This window comes from Labrus mixtus, chromosome 19 (genome assembly GCF_963584025.1).
Source record: "Labrus mixtus chromosome 19, fLabMix1.1, whole genome shotgun sequence".
NCBI lineage: Eukaryota > Metazoa > Chordata > Actinopteri > Labriformes > Labridae > Labrus > Labrus mixtus.
Genome location: NC_083630.1, coordinates 16,434,331 through 16,449,111, shown reverse-complemented (window position 1 = coordinate 16,449,111; position 14,781 = coordinate 16,434,331). Strand labels below are relative to the sequence as shown.

General features: G+C 41.7%; 2 protein-coding genes across 2 annotated transcripts in view; both read right to left on the bottom strand.

Moving 5' to 3' along the window:
* Positions 1-14,781, bottom strand: part of rmc1 (regulator of MON1-CCZ1) — a 440,600-nt gene that overhangs the window by 295,409 nt on the left and 130,410 nt on the right. The gene's annotated exons all lie outside the window — the stretch shown is intronic.
* Positions 1-14,781, bottom strand: part of LOC132994212 (sodium channel protein type 4 subunit alpha B-like) — a 137,756-nt gene that overhangs the window by 52,168 nt on the left and 70,807 nt on the right. Inside the window, exons 16-18 of the mRNA XM_061064412.1 lie at positions 8,622-8,795; positions 6,938-7,099; positions 6,642-6,836 (exon numbers count right to left, since the gene is read on the bottom strand). Of these exons, the coding sequence (XP_060920395.1) occupies positions 6,642-6,836; positions 6,938-7,099; positions 8,622-8,795 (531 nt within the window). The remainder of the gene's footprint in view (positions 1-6,641; positions 6,837-6,937; positions 7,100-8,621; positions 8,796-14,781) is intronic.

Sequence of the window (14,781 nt, the reverse complement as noted above, 5' to 3'; positions counted from 1 at the left end):
AAGTGACCTCTTGTCCATCGACTTACTTCACTCACAGTAACCAAAAGCTGATGAAAGGTTTCTTTTGTCTTCTACCAGATGTTTCTCACTTAGAAAAGATCCGACCACCATTTATCAAACACAGAATTAATGCAATTAATCAAATCAGTTGCCTATAGTTTGACTATTCAAACTGCTGATTTGTGGTTTCTAAACAGTTTGAAAATGATACAAAAGTCATCATGATTAAAGTAAAAAAAAAAAAAAAACCCACATTGATTAAAAAAGGAAGAAGCATAAAAGTTAAAGTGGGAGTACAGTGGGAGTGTGTGGTGGCAGGTGTGCTGCTGTTGAATCGCTTGCTCAGGGAAACACATTCAGCCGCTCGTTTGTCATAAAGAGAAACTGAACATCGGCTCACCTGCGTCAGACTGTGCAGCTGCAAACACACATGCACACACACATGAGGTGCACAGAAACGAGGTCTGTACGAAACAGCAGCAACTCCACTTTACAAGCCTCCATAAAATCAAAACAGACTTTTAAGTTTTCATTATGTATTTCTTCTTATGACTGTGACATGAATCGCAGTATCAATGACAACTTTTTTTACGTATTCTGAAATATATCCGTTTGAAAGACACAATCAGAAACTTCTCAATACTACCTTTTTTTGTGTTATTTACTGGATTATGACGTTTGTTGCCTCACAATTTAGATAACTGAGCGAGAATTCAAAAGATCAGCGAGCACAAATCAAACACATGAAATACATTTGCACGGGCGCTTTCCAAGTACTCTCGTGCAAAAATCTCTCTGAGGACAAAACAGTGTTATGCGTGGGTTCAGGATCGTACCGCGTGAGCGATTGTTTTCCTCGCGCTTGATATGAGCTAAGTACTCTCATGCTCACAAACAACTAAACTCTTTTTTGTCAGTCAGTGGGCGGGCACAGTCGCGTGGTATCCCTGAATATGATTGGCTACAGTGACACAGTCCCCCTCTTATAGGATTTGAACAGCCTTAGGTCCCTTCCTGTTTGTCAAAAAAGTCAAAGACCAATCATAAAAGAGGACGACTGTTTCACTGTGGCCAATCATATTCAAGGATTCAAGACTGTGCTCGCTGACAAGAGATTACATTTGCGAGAATGAGAGTACTGAGCTCGTGCCAAGCGCGACGAAAACAATCGTGCGTCCGGTACGATCCTGTGTGCACGAAATATCCCTTTTACCTTTGGGATGTTACCTTCCTTCCTTTATTCCTTCAAGCGTTCCTAGTTTTACTTCCTCTCCATCTTCTCTTCCTTTCCTTTTTTGCTCTGTCTTTCTCCATATTCTTCTTTCCTCCTCTTTATTCATTCCTTTATTCCTCCTTCTACCATTAGTTTTCTTTCTTTATCCTCTCTTGTATGCCCACTTCCTTTCACTGTTCCTTCCATTGTGCTTTCTTTTCCACATTAGGGCCCTTCCTTCCTTTGCTTCCTTACTTCCTATCTCAACTAAATGCATCCTTATATTTTTCCTTTAATCTTTCCTTCGTTAACCACCTTTTTTTTGTCACTTTTTAGCCTGTCCTCCTTTCACTTATTTATCATTTTTTATTCTACCTCCTGTTCTTACACTATTACATTCACTTTCATATTCTATCTCTCGTTCACTGTATCCAGCAAATGTGCATACATGCTTCCTTGAATGCTACTCTCTTTCTTTCTCCCATCCTCAAGATATCTCCATCCTTCCCTCTTTTCTTCTGTGGTTTTTCCACTGTGCTCTTTGTTCTTTCTTTGTGTCCTTTCCTTCCCCCCCCCATTACCAGTTATGGCATTTGACATGTCTGAACAACAACAGTGTCACACACATTGCCTCACATGTATGAATGCATGCAAAAATGCCTCCACACACACAATAACACACACCCATACACACATCCATACACACACTCCCATGCACAGACGCTGAGCTGAGTTGTGCACAATGAGGCCATTTCTAAAGGAATAAATCACCTGAATTAGAAAGGTTCGGTCATCATGACACCAAAACACACACACACACACACACACACACACACACACACACACACACACACACACACACACACACACACACACACGCACACACACACACACACACTCTTTTGGGCATATTCATCCAGTCAGGTCAGCGTATCCCTCTGCAGGGGGAGATACAGTTCCTGCCACTGACAAGAGAAGAATAAGAGGCTGTTGACTGCAAGCATGTGTGTGTGTGTGTGTGTGTGTGTGTGTGTGTGTGTGTGTGTGTGTGTGTGTGTGTGTGTGAGCTGTCTGGCCTATCAAGCTCGTTATTAAATATCCATGAGACCATTAAGCTAAATAGATGAATGGGACTCCATTATTGCTCTGCTCGTGCACACGCTCACAAACACACACACACACACACACACACACACACACACACACACACACACACACACACACACACACACACACACACACACACACACACACACACACAACACACACAGACACAGAAAAACCCACACACACTACATATTGCTCTGGCTGCTGAATATGAGACTCTTTGTTAAACTGAAAATGACTGCAGGAACAAGAGGAAAATGAAATAAAGAACAAAAAAGAGAAAAGTGACAAAATATGTTCCTGCCTCCTTGTCTCTCATCGTTTCCTTCATTTGATACACCCTTCTTTCCTTTCCTCATCTTTTCCTTTATGTCACATAAAAAGGTTGAACCTCCATGTAATAAATGTTGTTTAATGATGTATATATACAGTATATCTCAAAGTGGCTGCTCAAGCACTTCTTGATTTGAACGCCCTGTCATGACTTAATTTAAAAGAAAAGTTGTTTTTAGTCAGAGAGCACAAACAGGATTGTTTGTTTGTGTAACGTTGTGAACTTATCGTGATGTGTTGCCACACAATCACACATAAAAACAAATAATTCAAGGTTGTGGTAGACCAGCGACTTCAATGTTATGCGAGGTAAAATAATGATGTCGCAGCCATCACAGCCGGATATGAGTTTGAAGCTCAAAGTGTCTTAAAACATAACAAAAAAGGTATGGCGGCTTGTAGTTGACTATAGCAACCAGAAGCAGCTGTTCAAACTCCTGAGAAGAAAGGGATCATTTGACCACCTAGAATACGAGAGTCTACTTTTGCCTATTGTTGACATTTTTTGGGTGATATTTTGAGACACACATTTTATGTTGAACTGAATTCACTTTTCAAAATAAAGTGAAATAATCAGGCAGACAAAGGCCGGGCATACACTGTACTATACCACTAAGTCGTGGTTCACACTGTTTACGACGCACGATCAAAGCTCTGAATTGATGTGCTCACGCAGTATGAATAATGATAGAGAAAACATGCTCAACTCCCTTTCAATGTAAAGCAACTGGGTGCTGAATCCTGAAAAATGTTCAGACAAGAAAAACAATTACAGCACTCCAAATGTGTATTTTTAATTGCCACATTAATGTTTCAAACAGACGCTCTTCTTCAGCGTGTAACAGGTAATTTAAAAAAATTGTCCTAATTGTTTTTCTCACACTGTATAACCCAATTATCATGCACGACCTGAGAGATCCCACTGTACGAGTTAAATCAGGACTGAGCACTGAAAATTGTCAATAAAGTATCTTTGAGAACTCCCACAGACGCAAGTTGAAGTCAGATCTACAGTATGTGTATTTCAGCTGTCTCAGGTGCACAGCTCAAACACACACACGATCAAAAACACCTCTCACTCTCACTCTCACACATACAAGCCTTCACGTCATCGAGACATCATCGACAAACACAAGATAACTGTTGCCATGGTGATTTCAGATGCTGTCTAACAAATTGCACCGGAAAAAGAAAAAAACCCTGAATTTGAGGAATCAGCTCGTGGTTTTGCTGTTACTGTGTGAGTGTGTGCAGTTTACAGTCTATGGCGCAGTCATACAACCAAAATTTAAAACACGGTCAGGAGCAGCTGATCGAGCTGCGATCTGCCTCATGTACACTGAAAACGATGTTCAATCGAGCTGCAATCCGGCCTGACTTCAAAATCAACATTTATGTTGCTGAAGGAATCTACTGGAGCAAATTCCAATTTTTTGTAAACCCCTTGTTTACAAGTTCCTGAGTTAACTGTCAGGTTTTCTTATTTCTCTTTGATTTATTTACTTGATTTCACTTCACAGTTGTCCAAGTGAGTTTGTATGAAAGCAGTCGAGCTCTAAGCCACGTGTTTGTGTGTCAGAGTGTGTGTGCATGTGTGTGTGTGTGCATGTGTGTGTGTGCATGTGTGCACCATCAGATATTGGTACTTTCTCTTCTCCAGTTACCACCTCCTGTCTGCTCTGAATCCCTCTGATTAAAGACACACACACACACACACACACACACACACACACACACACACACACACACACACACACACACACACACACACACACTAATGGATTGATTGATGTGTTTAGAGGTGTACACATGTTCTTGCCGGTTGCGGGGTAGTACATTTTATAGTAAGGGCGGGTAAATTGAGCCCGCAAAGAACAGTGTGTGTGTGTGTGTGTGTGTGTGTGTGTCTGTGTGTGTGTGTGTGTGTGTGTGTGTGTGTGTGTGTGTGTGTGTGTCAGGGGGGGGTAAGATGAGATGACAGATAGTTATCAGAAGAAAGGAAATCGTTCTTCTCTTACTGTCCGGCAGGGTGACTGCTCTCTGCTTGTGTCTGTGTGTGTGTGTTTGTTGTAGAATGCCTTATTTTTTACCAAAGAAAAACACACTTTGATCGTCATTCTTCCTGTAACGTGTCAGTGTGTATAACTTGATATAGAAGACAAAAGACTTGTGCATTTGCATCATGTGTATTTTGATTAAAGCAACATGAAGAAAGAAGTCGTAAAAAAAGCAAACTGACTTTTCAGCTATACACTAAAGGATGAGATCATGGGGTCATTTAAAATGATTCTCAAGGAAAAGGTCAGGAGTTCAACACAATCATTTAAGTTTCTTTCACAGGAGGACAGAAGTATTAAGACTAAATTTAGCAGAAATCAGGTCAGAAGTCATTCTTTTATGTCACTCAGGACTAGAAGGGATATTCCGTCATTTTTAAAAAGGGACCGCTTTTTTCTCTCTGCTTGGAAACGGTGGATTGCTCCCTCCAGGTGGGGAGTGAGTCTTTGCCCTAAGTGAAGGAGTTTAAGTATCTTGGGGTCTTGTTTAAAAGTGAGGTTAAAATGGACCGGGAGATTAACAGGAGGACTGGTTCAGCATCGGCAGTACTGCTGTTGATGTACAGGACCGTTGCTGTGAAGAGGGAGCTGAGCCTGTAGGCAAAGTTCTCCATTTACCGGTCAATTTTAGTTCCACCTCTCACCTGTGGTCATGAGCTATGGGTAGTGAACGAAAGAATAAGATCGCGGATACAAGTAGCTGAAATGAGCTTCCACAGGAGGGTGGCTTGGCTCAGCCTTAGAGGTAGAGTGAGGAGCTTGGACATTCAGAGGAGCTCGGGGTAGAGACACTGCTTCTTTGCAGAGAAAGGAGCCAGTTAAGGTGGTTCAGGCATCTGATTAGTATGCCTCCTGGACGCCTCCCTTTTAAGGTTTTCCAGGCATGTACAACTGGGAGGAGAACCCAGGGAGACCCAGAGCTTGCTGGAGGGATTATATATCCCATCTGGCCTGGGAACACCTCAGAATCATCCAGGGGGGAGCTTGAAAAGTTGCTAGGGAGAGGGAAGTCTGGGTTTACTTACTTCGCCTCTTTTCACCGCAACCTGACCTTGGATAAGCAGAAGAAAATGGATGGACCATTCTGAACTTTTTTTCATTAGATTTCTCCGGCCAGCAGCAGTGACACAGGCTGTAACAACTGCAATGTAATCCAAATGTGACTCATCCAAGTGTATCCTCTAAAAGTCATTGTTTTTGTCCCTGACAGGCTCAGATTGTTTTTCTAAATGTGTCAAACAACATAACAGAAAGGATCCCTACAGAGAAACATAGTTTTACTAGAGCTGAAAATGATTTTTTTAACACTCTATACAAAGCCATCGGATTCAGTTAGAAGGAAGGATATTTGTAACTCACAGAACACAAGCATATTTGGTCTTACTCTTTCTCAATCTGTGTTTTTTTTTTGGGGTAATTTTGTTTTAAATAATGGAAAGAAAATTGTAGAGGTTGAGAGATGGATAAATGAGAGTCTTACATAAGTGTTCATAGGTCAAACAGGAAGAGAGAAAGAGGTGGCCGGAGAGAGCAAAGGTCAGCAGATCAACATTTATTCCGCCTGAATCTCTCAGTAGATCTCACTTAAGAAATCAGCAATTCTTTGTACGGAGTTAAACACATCGTCACCAGTAAAATATCCAACCTTCCTCTCACCTTTACATCTCTTTTCCTTATCTTTTAGGACTTTTAAATGAATTCATACCACCCACCAAAACACCCTTTATTTGTAAGTTGTCAGAGGACTCTACCACTGGGAGGTTCAGCTGCCAGAAAGCTACGACTTCAAACAAAAACCGAAGAGGCACCTTGATGAACTATAAACAAAAAAGTCCAGAAATCAGCAAACATTTGTTCAGCAGACTCATTTGTTCCAGCAGTGCGGGAAAAAAAAAATCAAATGTTTTAGCCAAGGTTCACAGCTCACTCACCACAAGGTTCCCAATGACCATGACCAGCATGAAGACCAGGAGGCAGAGCGGCTGACCAGCAACCTCCATGCAGTCCCACATGGTCTCGATCCACTCTCCACACAGCACCCTGAAGACGATGAGGAAGGAGTGGAAGAAGTCCTTCATGTGCCAGCGAGGAAGAGCACAATCCTTTGAGATCTTACACACACAGTCCTGGAGGAGGGAACATAGAGACAGACTGATGTACTGAACCTGTACATGAATCTAGATGATATCCAGCCTCTGTTTTGGTTAAAGTACGGGGGGGGCGTTACCTGGTAGTTTTTACCAAACAGCTGCATGCCAACCACGGCGAAGATGAAGACGATGATGGCGAGGACGAGCGTCAGGTTGCCCAGGGCGCCCATGGAGTTGCCGATGATCTTGATCAGCGTGTTGAGTGTCGGCCACGAGCGAGCGAGCTTAAACACACGAAGCTGGAAGGAAAGAGAAACGTGAGTGAAGAGCCTGAATATCACGAGATCTTGACAATCTCCCAGGAACACTGCTGATAAGATCACCTGTGTTCAGTGTTCCCTCATGTGACAGTTTGCGTCCTTTAGGTTCTGTTTCAAGGTGCCCTTTACTGTCAGCTCTTTCTTTTACATCTTTAGGTCGATAATAAGGCAACCATAAGTTCTTTTTTAAACTCTCTGACTCATGATAATGCCTGATTTAAGGTGATCCTCAGGGAATCCTTACAAGACTGTTTTAAGGTACACTTAGTTAACTTTTTTGAGGTTTCCGTTAACTTCATATTTAGGGTCTCTTTTCTTACTTTTACACATGTGGTTGTAAGATTTAGAAGTAAAAGTAAATTCATTTATTTGAGTTAATCCATGTATTTAAGTTTAAGTTAAAAATAAGTTAACATTTATACAGTGAACTATTTACATATTTGAGTTTACAAAGTTAATATTGATATATTTACATGTTTTAATGTTTGCAGTAGCACCTAGTAACTGTGACCAAATTATATTGAAACTACTTCTGTGTTTGTCATAATGTTTGCCTTGAGTTTAATCATCCTAGCCTCTGATTGGCTAAGGACGGGACATGTGACGAGTAACAAGGAAGTGTTGGTTGTTGTGTAGCAGAACAATGTGGATGACAGTAAAGTGCTGCTGAGAAAGTCATCCGTCTCCATCCTTCTGTTTCTCTTAACTAGAGTGATCCATCCACCACACATCGGACCCTCACGTTACATGGTTATGACTGTAATTAAGTCATTTCAACGAAAAAGCTGCTGTTCAAGGGTACACTTTACCACATGTTTGCTTTCCCCTTTACTAACCCATTAAAGTCTGATTTAAGGAACCTTTAACCTCCGATGTCTTCATTTTGGGTCTGATTAATATAGCATACATTTAAAGGTGTTTTCTTGATGGAAAAGGCAAAAAACAAACACACAGAAAGGGTATAAAGAAGGCAAAAAAGAATGAAGCAAACATGACCATAAGTGTCCTTATTACCGTGTCTGTTTGCCTCGGGAAGTATCTGACACAACGTGGAACGACGCGTTGAGAGATCGACTCAGACAGGCATCAAATGTCTGTGTGTGTGTGTTTTCTGTGTTTGTGTGGTTGGCTGATATGTCGATCATTATCCTTGTGTTTGGCAGCGAAATCAACCACAGTTAATCCTTACTTTTCAGGGATATCCCCATCAACAGCCAATCATCTCATCGCCTTAAACTGCTCCCATTTAACTGGTGTATAGCAGTATTATAGTATATTGGACAGTATAGTAAGTGTACAATGTTTGCTGTCTCATTCTGTTTTTCTGTCTCTTGACTACTTATGATCAAATTAATTTATGTGAGCACTGTAAAGAATAGAAAATAGCATCATTGAAAATCCAGTGAAAAAAGGTCTAAATGTACCCAACAAGTCAATGTCCAAAGAATCTATAATTATAGCTTCATGTATGGTTGTGTTTCGGGGTTGTAGTCCGAGTTACCAGTCTGAAGGAGCGCAGCACACTGAGCCCCTCCACGTCCGACAGGCCGAGCTCCATGAGGCTGAGGCAGACGATGATGCTGTCGAAAATGTTCCAGCCCGTCTGGAAGTAGTAGTACGGATCCAGAGCGATGATCTTCAACACCATCTCTGCTGTGAAGATCCCCGAAAACACCTGCACACACACACACACACACACACACACACACACACACACACACACACACACACACACACACACACACACACACACACAGGTACAGAGAGGATTTAAACATGTACAACAACAGACAGGTTTATCTTAATATTAATTATAAATCCTGTATATTTAACGCTTGAAATCAGCTTTGACACAGACACCCACACCAGAAAGCTGGACACATTCAGGTGGACACACAAACACAACCACACGCATCAACGCACATAGAGACACAAGAGTTAAGTGGAGGGCAGCGTTAGCCAACGGGTAGGACTGTTCAGACAAGGTTAGGTTAAAATAAACACACACACACACACACACACACACACACACACACACACACCCTATAACTCTGGCTGATGTACACAAGTTCCTTAAAAGCCAACAAGAGTTAACCTGCTGAACAACATCGAGACGCTCCAACACAGTTACGGGCTATGTTCTTCTTAGCATACTCTGTTAGCATAACAGTTTGTGTTTTATTTTTATTAGACGTTTTTTAAATCTTAACCGATTTTAAAATCGTGGGACACCTTTACGATTCCAGATCGGGGAGGTTCTTACTCGATGAGGAGCCGTAAAATAATCGTAGTGACACCACACACCTGAGGTTTCTTTGGACAAAAAGAACCCCCCCCCCCCCCCCCCCCCCCCCCCCCCGTCCTTTTTTATCACTTTAAGCCTCAATATAATTAAAACAGGTGAATTGTTTTAAAATTCAGTCTGTATATTCGTCATGAAAAGAAAAATGAGCTTTAACACCAAAACTGTTTCTGTACCAGGCTGTAAAAACATACATGTTGGATATTTTTATCATGAGCCTCTGTGGTGATTGACTCACTGCAAGAGGCAGCCTCTTGTGGCCATTTGAGGAACTGCAGTTCAACAGCACCTCAGAACAATTAGTCAAAAGGCAGTACCATATTAAAATGACATTTTTTGTAAAGTGTAGGAACACAGATATGCAGCTTGCAGCGTTGGTTCTGATCTGTGTCATTTTCTGAAACTCTGATTAATTCAGACATCCCTTTTCTCAGCTGTTTGCTCCTGTGGTTTGATCCTTTAAGCCTCTCTCTCTGCAGACCTCAGCTTGTCCAGTGTTTGTGTCACTCTGCCTTACATCACGTGTGTGTTTGATGTCTTAAAGTGTGTATCTGTTCAAAGTGTACGTTTTAGTGTGTGTGTGTGTGTGTGGTTTGTCCATGCAGAAGCAGCAGCAGCAGCCCCCCTCCCTGCTTGTTGTTCCAGAAAGAAGGGGATCCTCGATGTGACACCGGCTACGTGACACACGTGTGTCCATTTGTCAGCCTTTGTGTGTGTGTGTGTGTGTGTGTGTGTGTGTGTGTGTGTGTGTGTGTGTGTGTGTGTGTGTGTGTGTGAGAGGGTTTGTGTGTGTGTTTGTTTTTATCTGTGTATGTGCAAGACGACCCAAAAAAAAGGACTTCTGGGATTTAATAAAGTCTGACTGAATATTTTTGTCTTTACGCAAAATCACTCAATCACAAAATCAGGCTGTTTCCGGGGTTACCTCGTGCTCTAAAGCACACACAGGAAAACACACACACACACACACACTCATACACACACACACACAAAGATGATCCTCTTATACGGGCTCATTAACTCTGTAGTGCGTTGATTAGCTACTCAACAATCACGCTGTTATTATTACTGACATCAGAAGAGCCTCTCTCTCGCCCTCTTACACATGTGAGAGAGTGATGTGGGGATGAAGGAGGCCCTCTTAGGACAAAAAGGTTGAGAAAAAAAGCTCTGACTAAGGAGGAGAATGTGAAATAAATCATCGCGTAAGAGATTCAGAGTGTGAATCTTAAACAAATGAGAAGAAGAAGAAGTGGACGATGGGTTCAGTGACGTTGTGTGGTGAGGTGGGGTTGTGGTGCTGATCAGAGCAGTGTGTGTGTTTGTGTGTGTGTGTGTGTGTGTGCATGTCAGACGTGGTGACTCTGATTAACTTAAACTCAGTTCATCTGTCAAATATCAGCAGCAGCCTGTGGCCTAAAACAGCCGCAGAGGACGACCACACAAATTATAACACCATAAGAAGACGGATGACTCATTAGCTTTCCACTAATATTTGGTTTAAAAATCAGATCTTTGCCACATTTTAATTACAATTTTACATATAAATTTACAACTGAGTATCATATCAGACAATGACAGATATGTTAAATATAAGTTTGTGATTTTGTAAGTCCCCTGTTGGAGATTTCTCTGATGGAAACCATCTACTGGTCTGTTTCAGCTGATGGTTCATCTGTTTCTTGTGAGTCTCAGTTTAACTGTAAATAATAAGTTACACAGAGGCTTCACTCTGCCCTACTTCAGGGGTGTGAACCTATAAAATAAACAGATTTTCTCTTGAATAGCCTACACAAACAGGTCTTAAGTTTGCCAAAATGATGCAATTTTGTAAAAAAGTAAAGAGGTCCGGTCTGCGTTCAAGAGGAGAAGAAAACTACTTTTGTTGAACGGGGTTCAGATCGATCATTTCTGATGCATTCATTGAAGTCGGGAAATCTAAGTGCGAATGGGCTTAAGTGACTCAGTGCCACGAGAATTCATTACCCGCTGCAATCTTTTTAACATATGCAAATTCGCAATTGATGGGAATTTAGCCTTTTTTTGTCATGTCATTCTGTGGAGCATTACATTTGCATCTACCATTGTAAATGTGTGTCTTGAAGTTAACTTTTATGTAATTTCATAGAATAATATTAAATTTGCTTTCATTTATCACACCGTACAGTTCAGCTTAACGGATACAAGATCAAAAAGGTTGATTTCTCTGTTCTCTGTGTGCTAGTGACTGTCTCACAGTGATTCAGTTAAAGCAGCCACAACCTATTATTTTACATTTTTTTTTTATCAGATATAGGACAGCTGAAGCGAAACAAGAAATACGGAGAGGGGGGAGCGGGGATGACTTGGTGCAAACGGTCAAGACAGACAAGGACATTTCCTGCGTTTTAAAGCTGCACACACTAACCACTCATCTAAACAAATGCCTCACAAATGTTCCTATGCATTCCTCTACTGAATAAGAATGTTCTTGATGACATTTCTCGACAGTCCTTTTCTGCCTGTCGTCTGGTTTTCTGATTGGATGGAGGACAAATAGAGATGTGGCGCTTCCATCCACTCAGATTTTAGCTATTCATTATTCGGGGTCTCAAAAAACACGTGAGAAGTATCAAAATTGCTTCACAGCCACATAAACAGGAAGGTTAATCACAGCCTTATTTAAGACACACTTAATCCATAACAGAGCTGCAGTATTAAACTCGCTAACAGTTTAATTTAGAACATTCAGAGGTGAGTTTTTTAAGTTCAGCTCAGAGGACAGAGAGAGTTTCTGCTGAGGCAACTTGTGAGTCACCGACTGAGAAACTACTCTGACCAGGCACTGTGTGTGTGTGTGTGTGTGTGTGTGTGAGTGTGTGTGAGTGTGTGTGTGTGTGTCGACATCAGCAATCACTAATAACAGTAACATCAGCACAGAGAGGATGACGCCCCGTGTGTGTGTGTGTGTGTGTGTGTGTGTGTGTGAGTGTGAGAGACACGTGACTGTTTTTGTCAAAAGCAGGCAGATGTAATGAGTAAGCAGACACACACACACAAACACACACACACACACACACACACACACACACACACACACACACACACAAACACACGATTGGCAGGTTTAGACCGGGGGGAGCTGCTTGACAAATAGAGTACTGACGCATTTAAAATAAAATAATTTATTTGTGACTCCAGTTTGCAAAAAGTTTCATTTTCTCCTGAAATCAGCTCTTTTGAAAAACAGACTGTCAGGAAACAACAGGAGGTCTCATAGGTTTCAATCATTCTAAAATAAAAACTTTATAGCTGAAGACTTTATTTTTTGCAGAAGTAAGACGTTTGACTTGTATGTCAGTGCTTGTAAATGTGAAAAAGAAACCGTTTTACTTCCCCCAGGCTGATTCAAATTGGCAGTAGATCATTATTTGTGGTAACCCATTTAAACGGATATAAAATAAGAACCAATAAAAAGTGAAAATGAAACTGATAATATTTAAAGTGACATCATTTGGTAGATTATATTAAAATAATTGTTCATGAACAAATAGCTGTACATTTTCACAGATTGATCTCTGAAAAAAAGCTTTTAAAACACAAAGAAAGCCCCTTAGTTTTATTGTTCCCAATCTCTGTGCACGTGCGCGTGTTAGAGTGTGAGTGTGTGTGTGTGTGTGTGTGTGTGTGTGTGTGTGTGTGTGTGTGAGAGTGTGCGTCAAAAGACCAAGAAACAACCTCACACTGTGCAGAGTGCCAGATTACACAGGGAGCACTTTTATCAACAGGCAGTAAGACACACACAGGTAAGCCCACACAAGCCCAGGCACGCACACACAAACACACACACAAACACACACACAAACACACACACAAACTCTCTCTTTCAATGAGTTTCACCTCTTCTGTCCTCCCTCTTTTTCTTTCTCCACAAAGCAACTTCATTATGGTCGACTTCAGGCTCATTTTTCACTCGCACACTAACAAAACTGAGAGGAAAATAGGATGCAGCGAATATTTATCACAAAAAACTACAATTTATTCTGAAGAAGTCTGTAGAGTCCTGGAGTCCTTCAGAGGAAATAGAGGGCACAGATGGGAAAGAAGGAAAGAAGAGAGTGTAAAGACTGTAAACCACCACAGTAACAGAAGCTACTCAAACTGTGTTCAGACTTTCAATCTTTATTTCTGCCTTCAGCCCCCAACCCCTACCCAAGTTCAACCCTAGAATCATTTGTGTTTGGTCCAATCATGTGAAAACCAAACTCCATCATGTCTGTCTTCATGTCATCACCTTTAACAAATTTTCCCCCTGGGATTAATAAAGTATTTCTGATTCTGATTCTGATCACCTGTTCTCTCTCACAGTTGGGTTAATCTCCCTCCTCCTCTGTGAACTGTGTCTGGACGAACTCTCCTGCTGCTTCCAGCTCCTTGTGGCTGACCAGGTCACAGTTTGATGACTTTTTGGGATCAGTACCAGGTCCCAGTTTAATGACTTGTTGGGATCAGTACCAGGTCCCAGTTTAATGACTTGTTGGGATCAGTACCAGGTCACAGTTTAATGACTTGTTGGGATCAGTACCAGGTCCCAGTTTGATGACTTGTTGGGATCAGTACCAGGTCCCAGTTTAATGACTTGTTGGGATCAGTACCAGGTCACAGTTTGATGACCTCTTAGCTATAGGATCAGTACCAGGTCCCAGTTTAATGACTTGTTGGGATCAGTACCAGGTCACAGTTTGATGACCTCTTAGCTATAGGATCAGTACCAGGTCCCAGTTTAATGACTTGTTGGGATCAGTACCAGGTCCCAGTTTAATGACTTGTTGGGATCAGTACCAGGTCACAGTTTAATGACTTGTTGGGATCAGTACCAGGTCCCAGTTTGATGACTTGTTGGGATCAGTACCAGGTCCCAGTTTGATGACTTGTTGGGATCAGTACCAGGTCCCAGTTTAATGACTTGTTGGGATCAGTACCAGGTCACAGTTTGATGACCTCTTAGCTATAGGATCAGTACCAGGTCCCAGTTTAATGACTTGTTGGGATCAGTACCAGGTCACAGTTTGATGACCTGTTGGGATCAGTACCAGGTCACAGTTTGATGACTTGTTGGGATCAGTACCAGGTCACAGTTTAATGACTTGTTGGGATCAGTACCAGGTCACAGTTTGATGACTTGTTGGGATCAGTACCAGGTCAGAGTTTGATGACCTGTTAGCTATAGGATCAGTACTGTTCTGTTTCAGTTGTGGATCTTCTGTCCCTCTGTCTCGACAGACGTTCTGCCGGAGTGATCGGCTGCCTGAAGTTTGTCCTCATTCTCGGGAGTCTTAGAGCAACTCTCTCCCCAACAGGCTGTCATAATGCTCCCTTC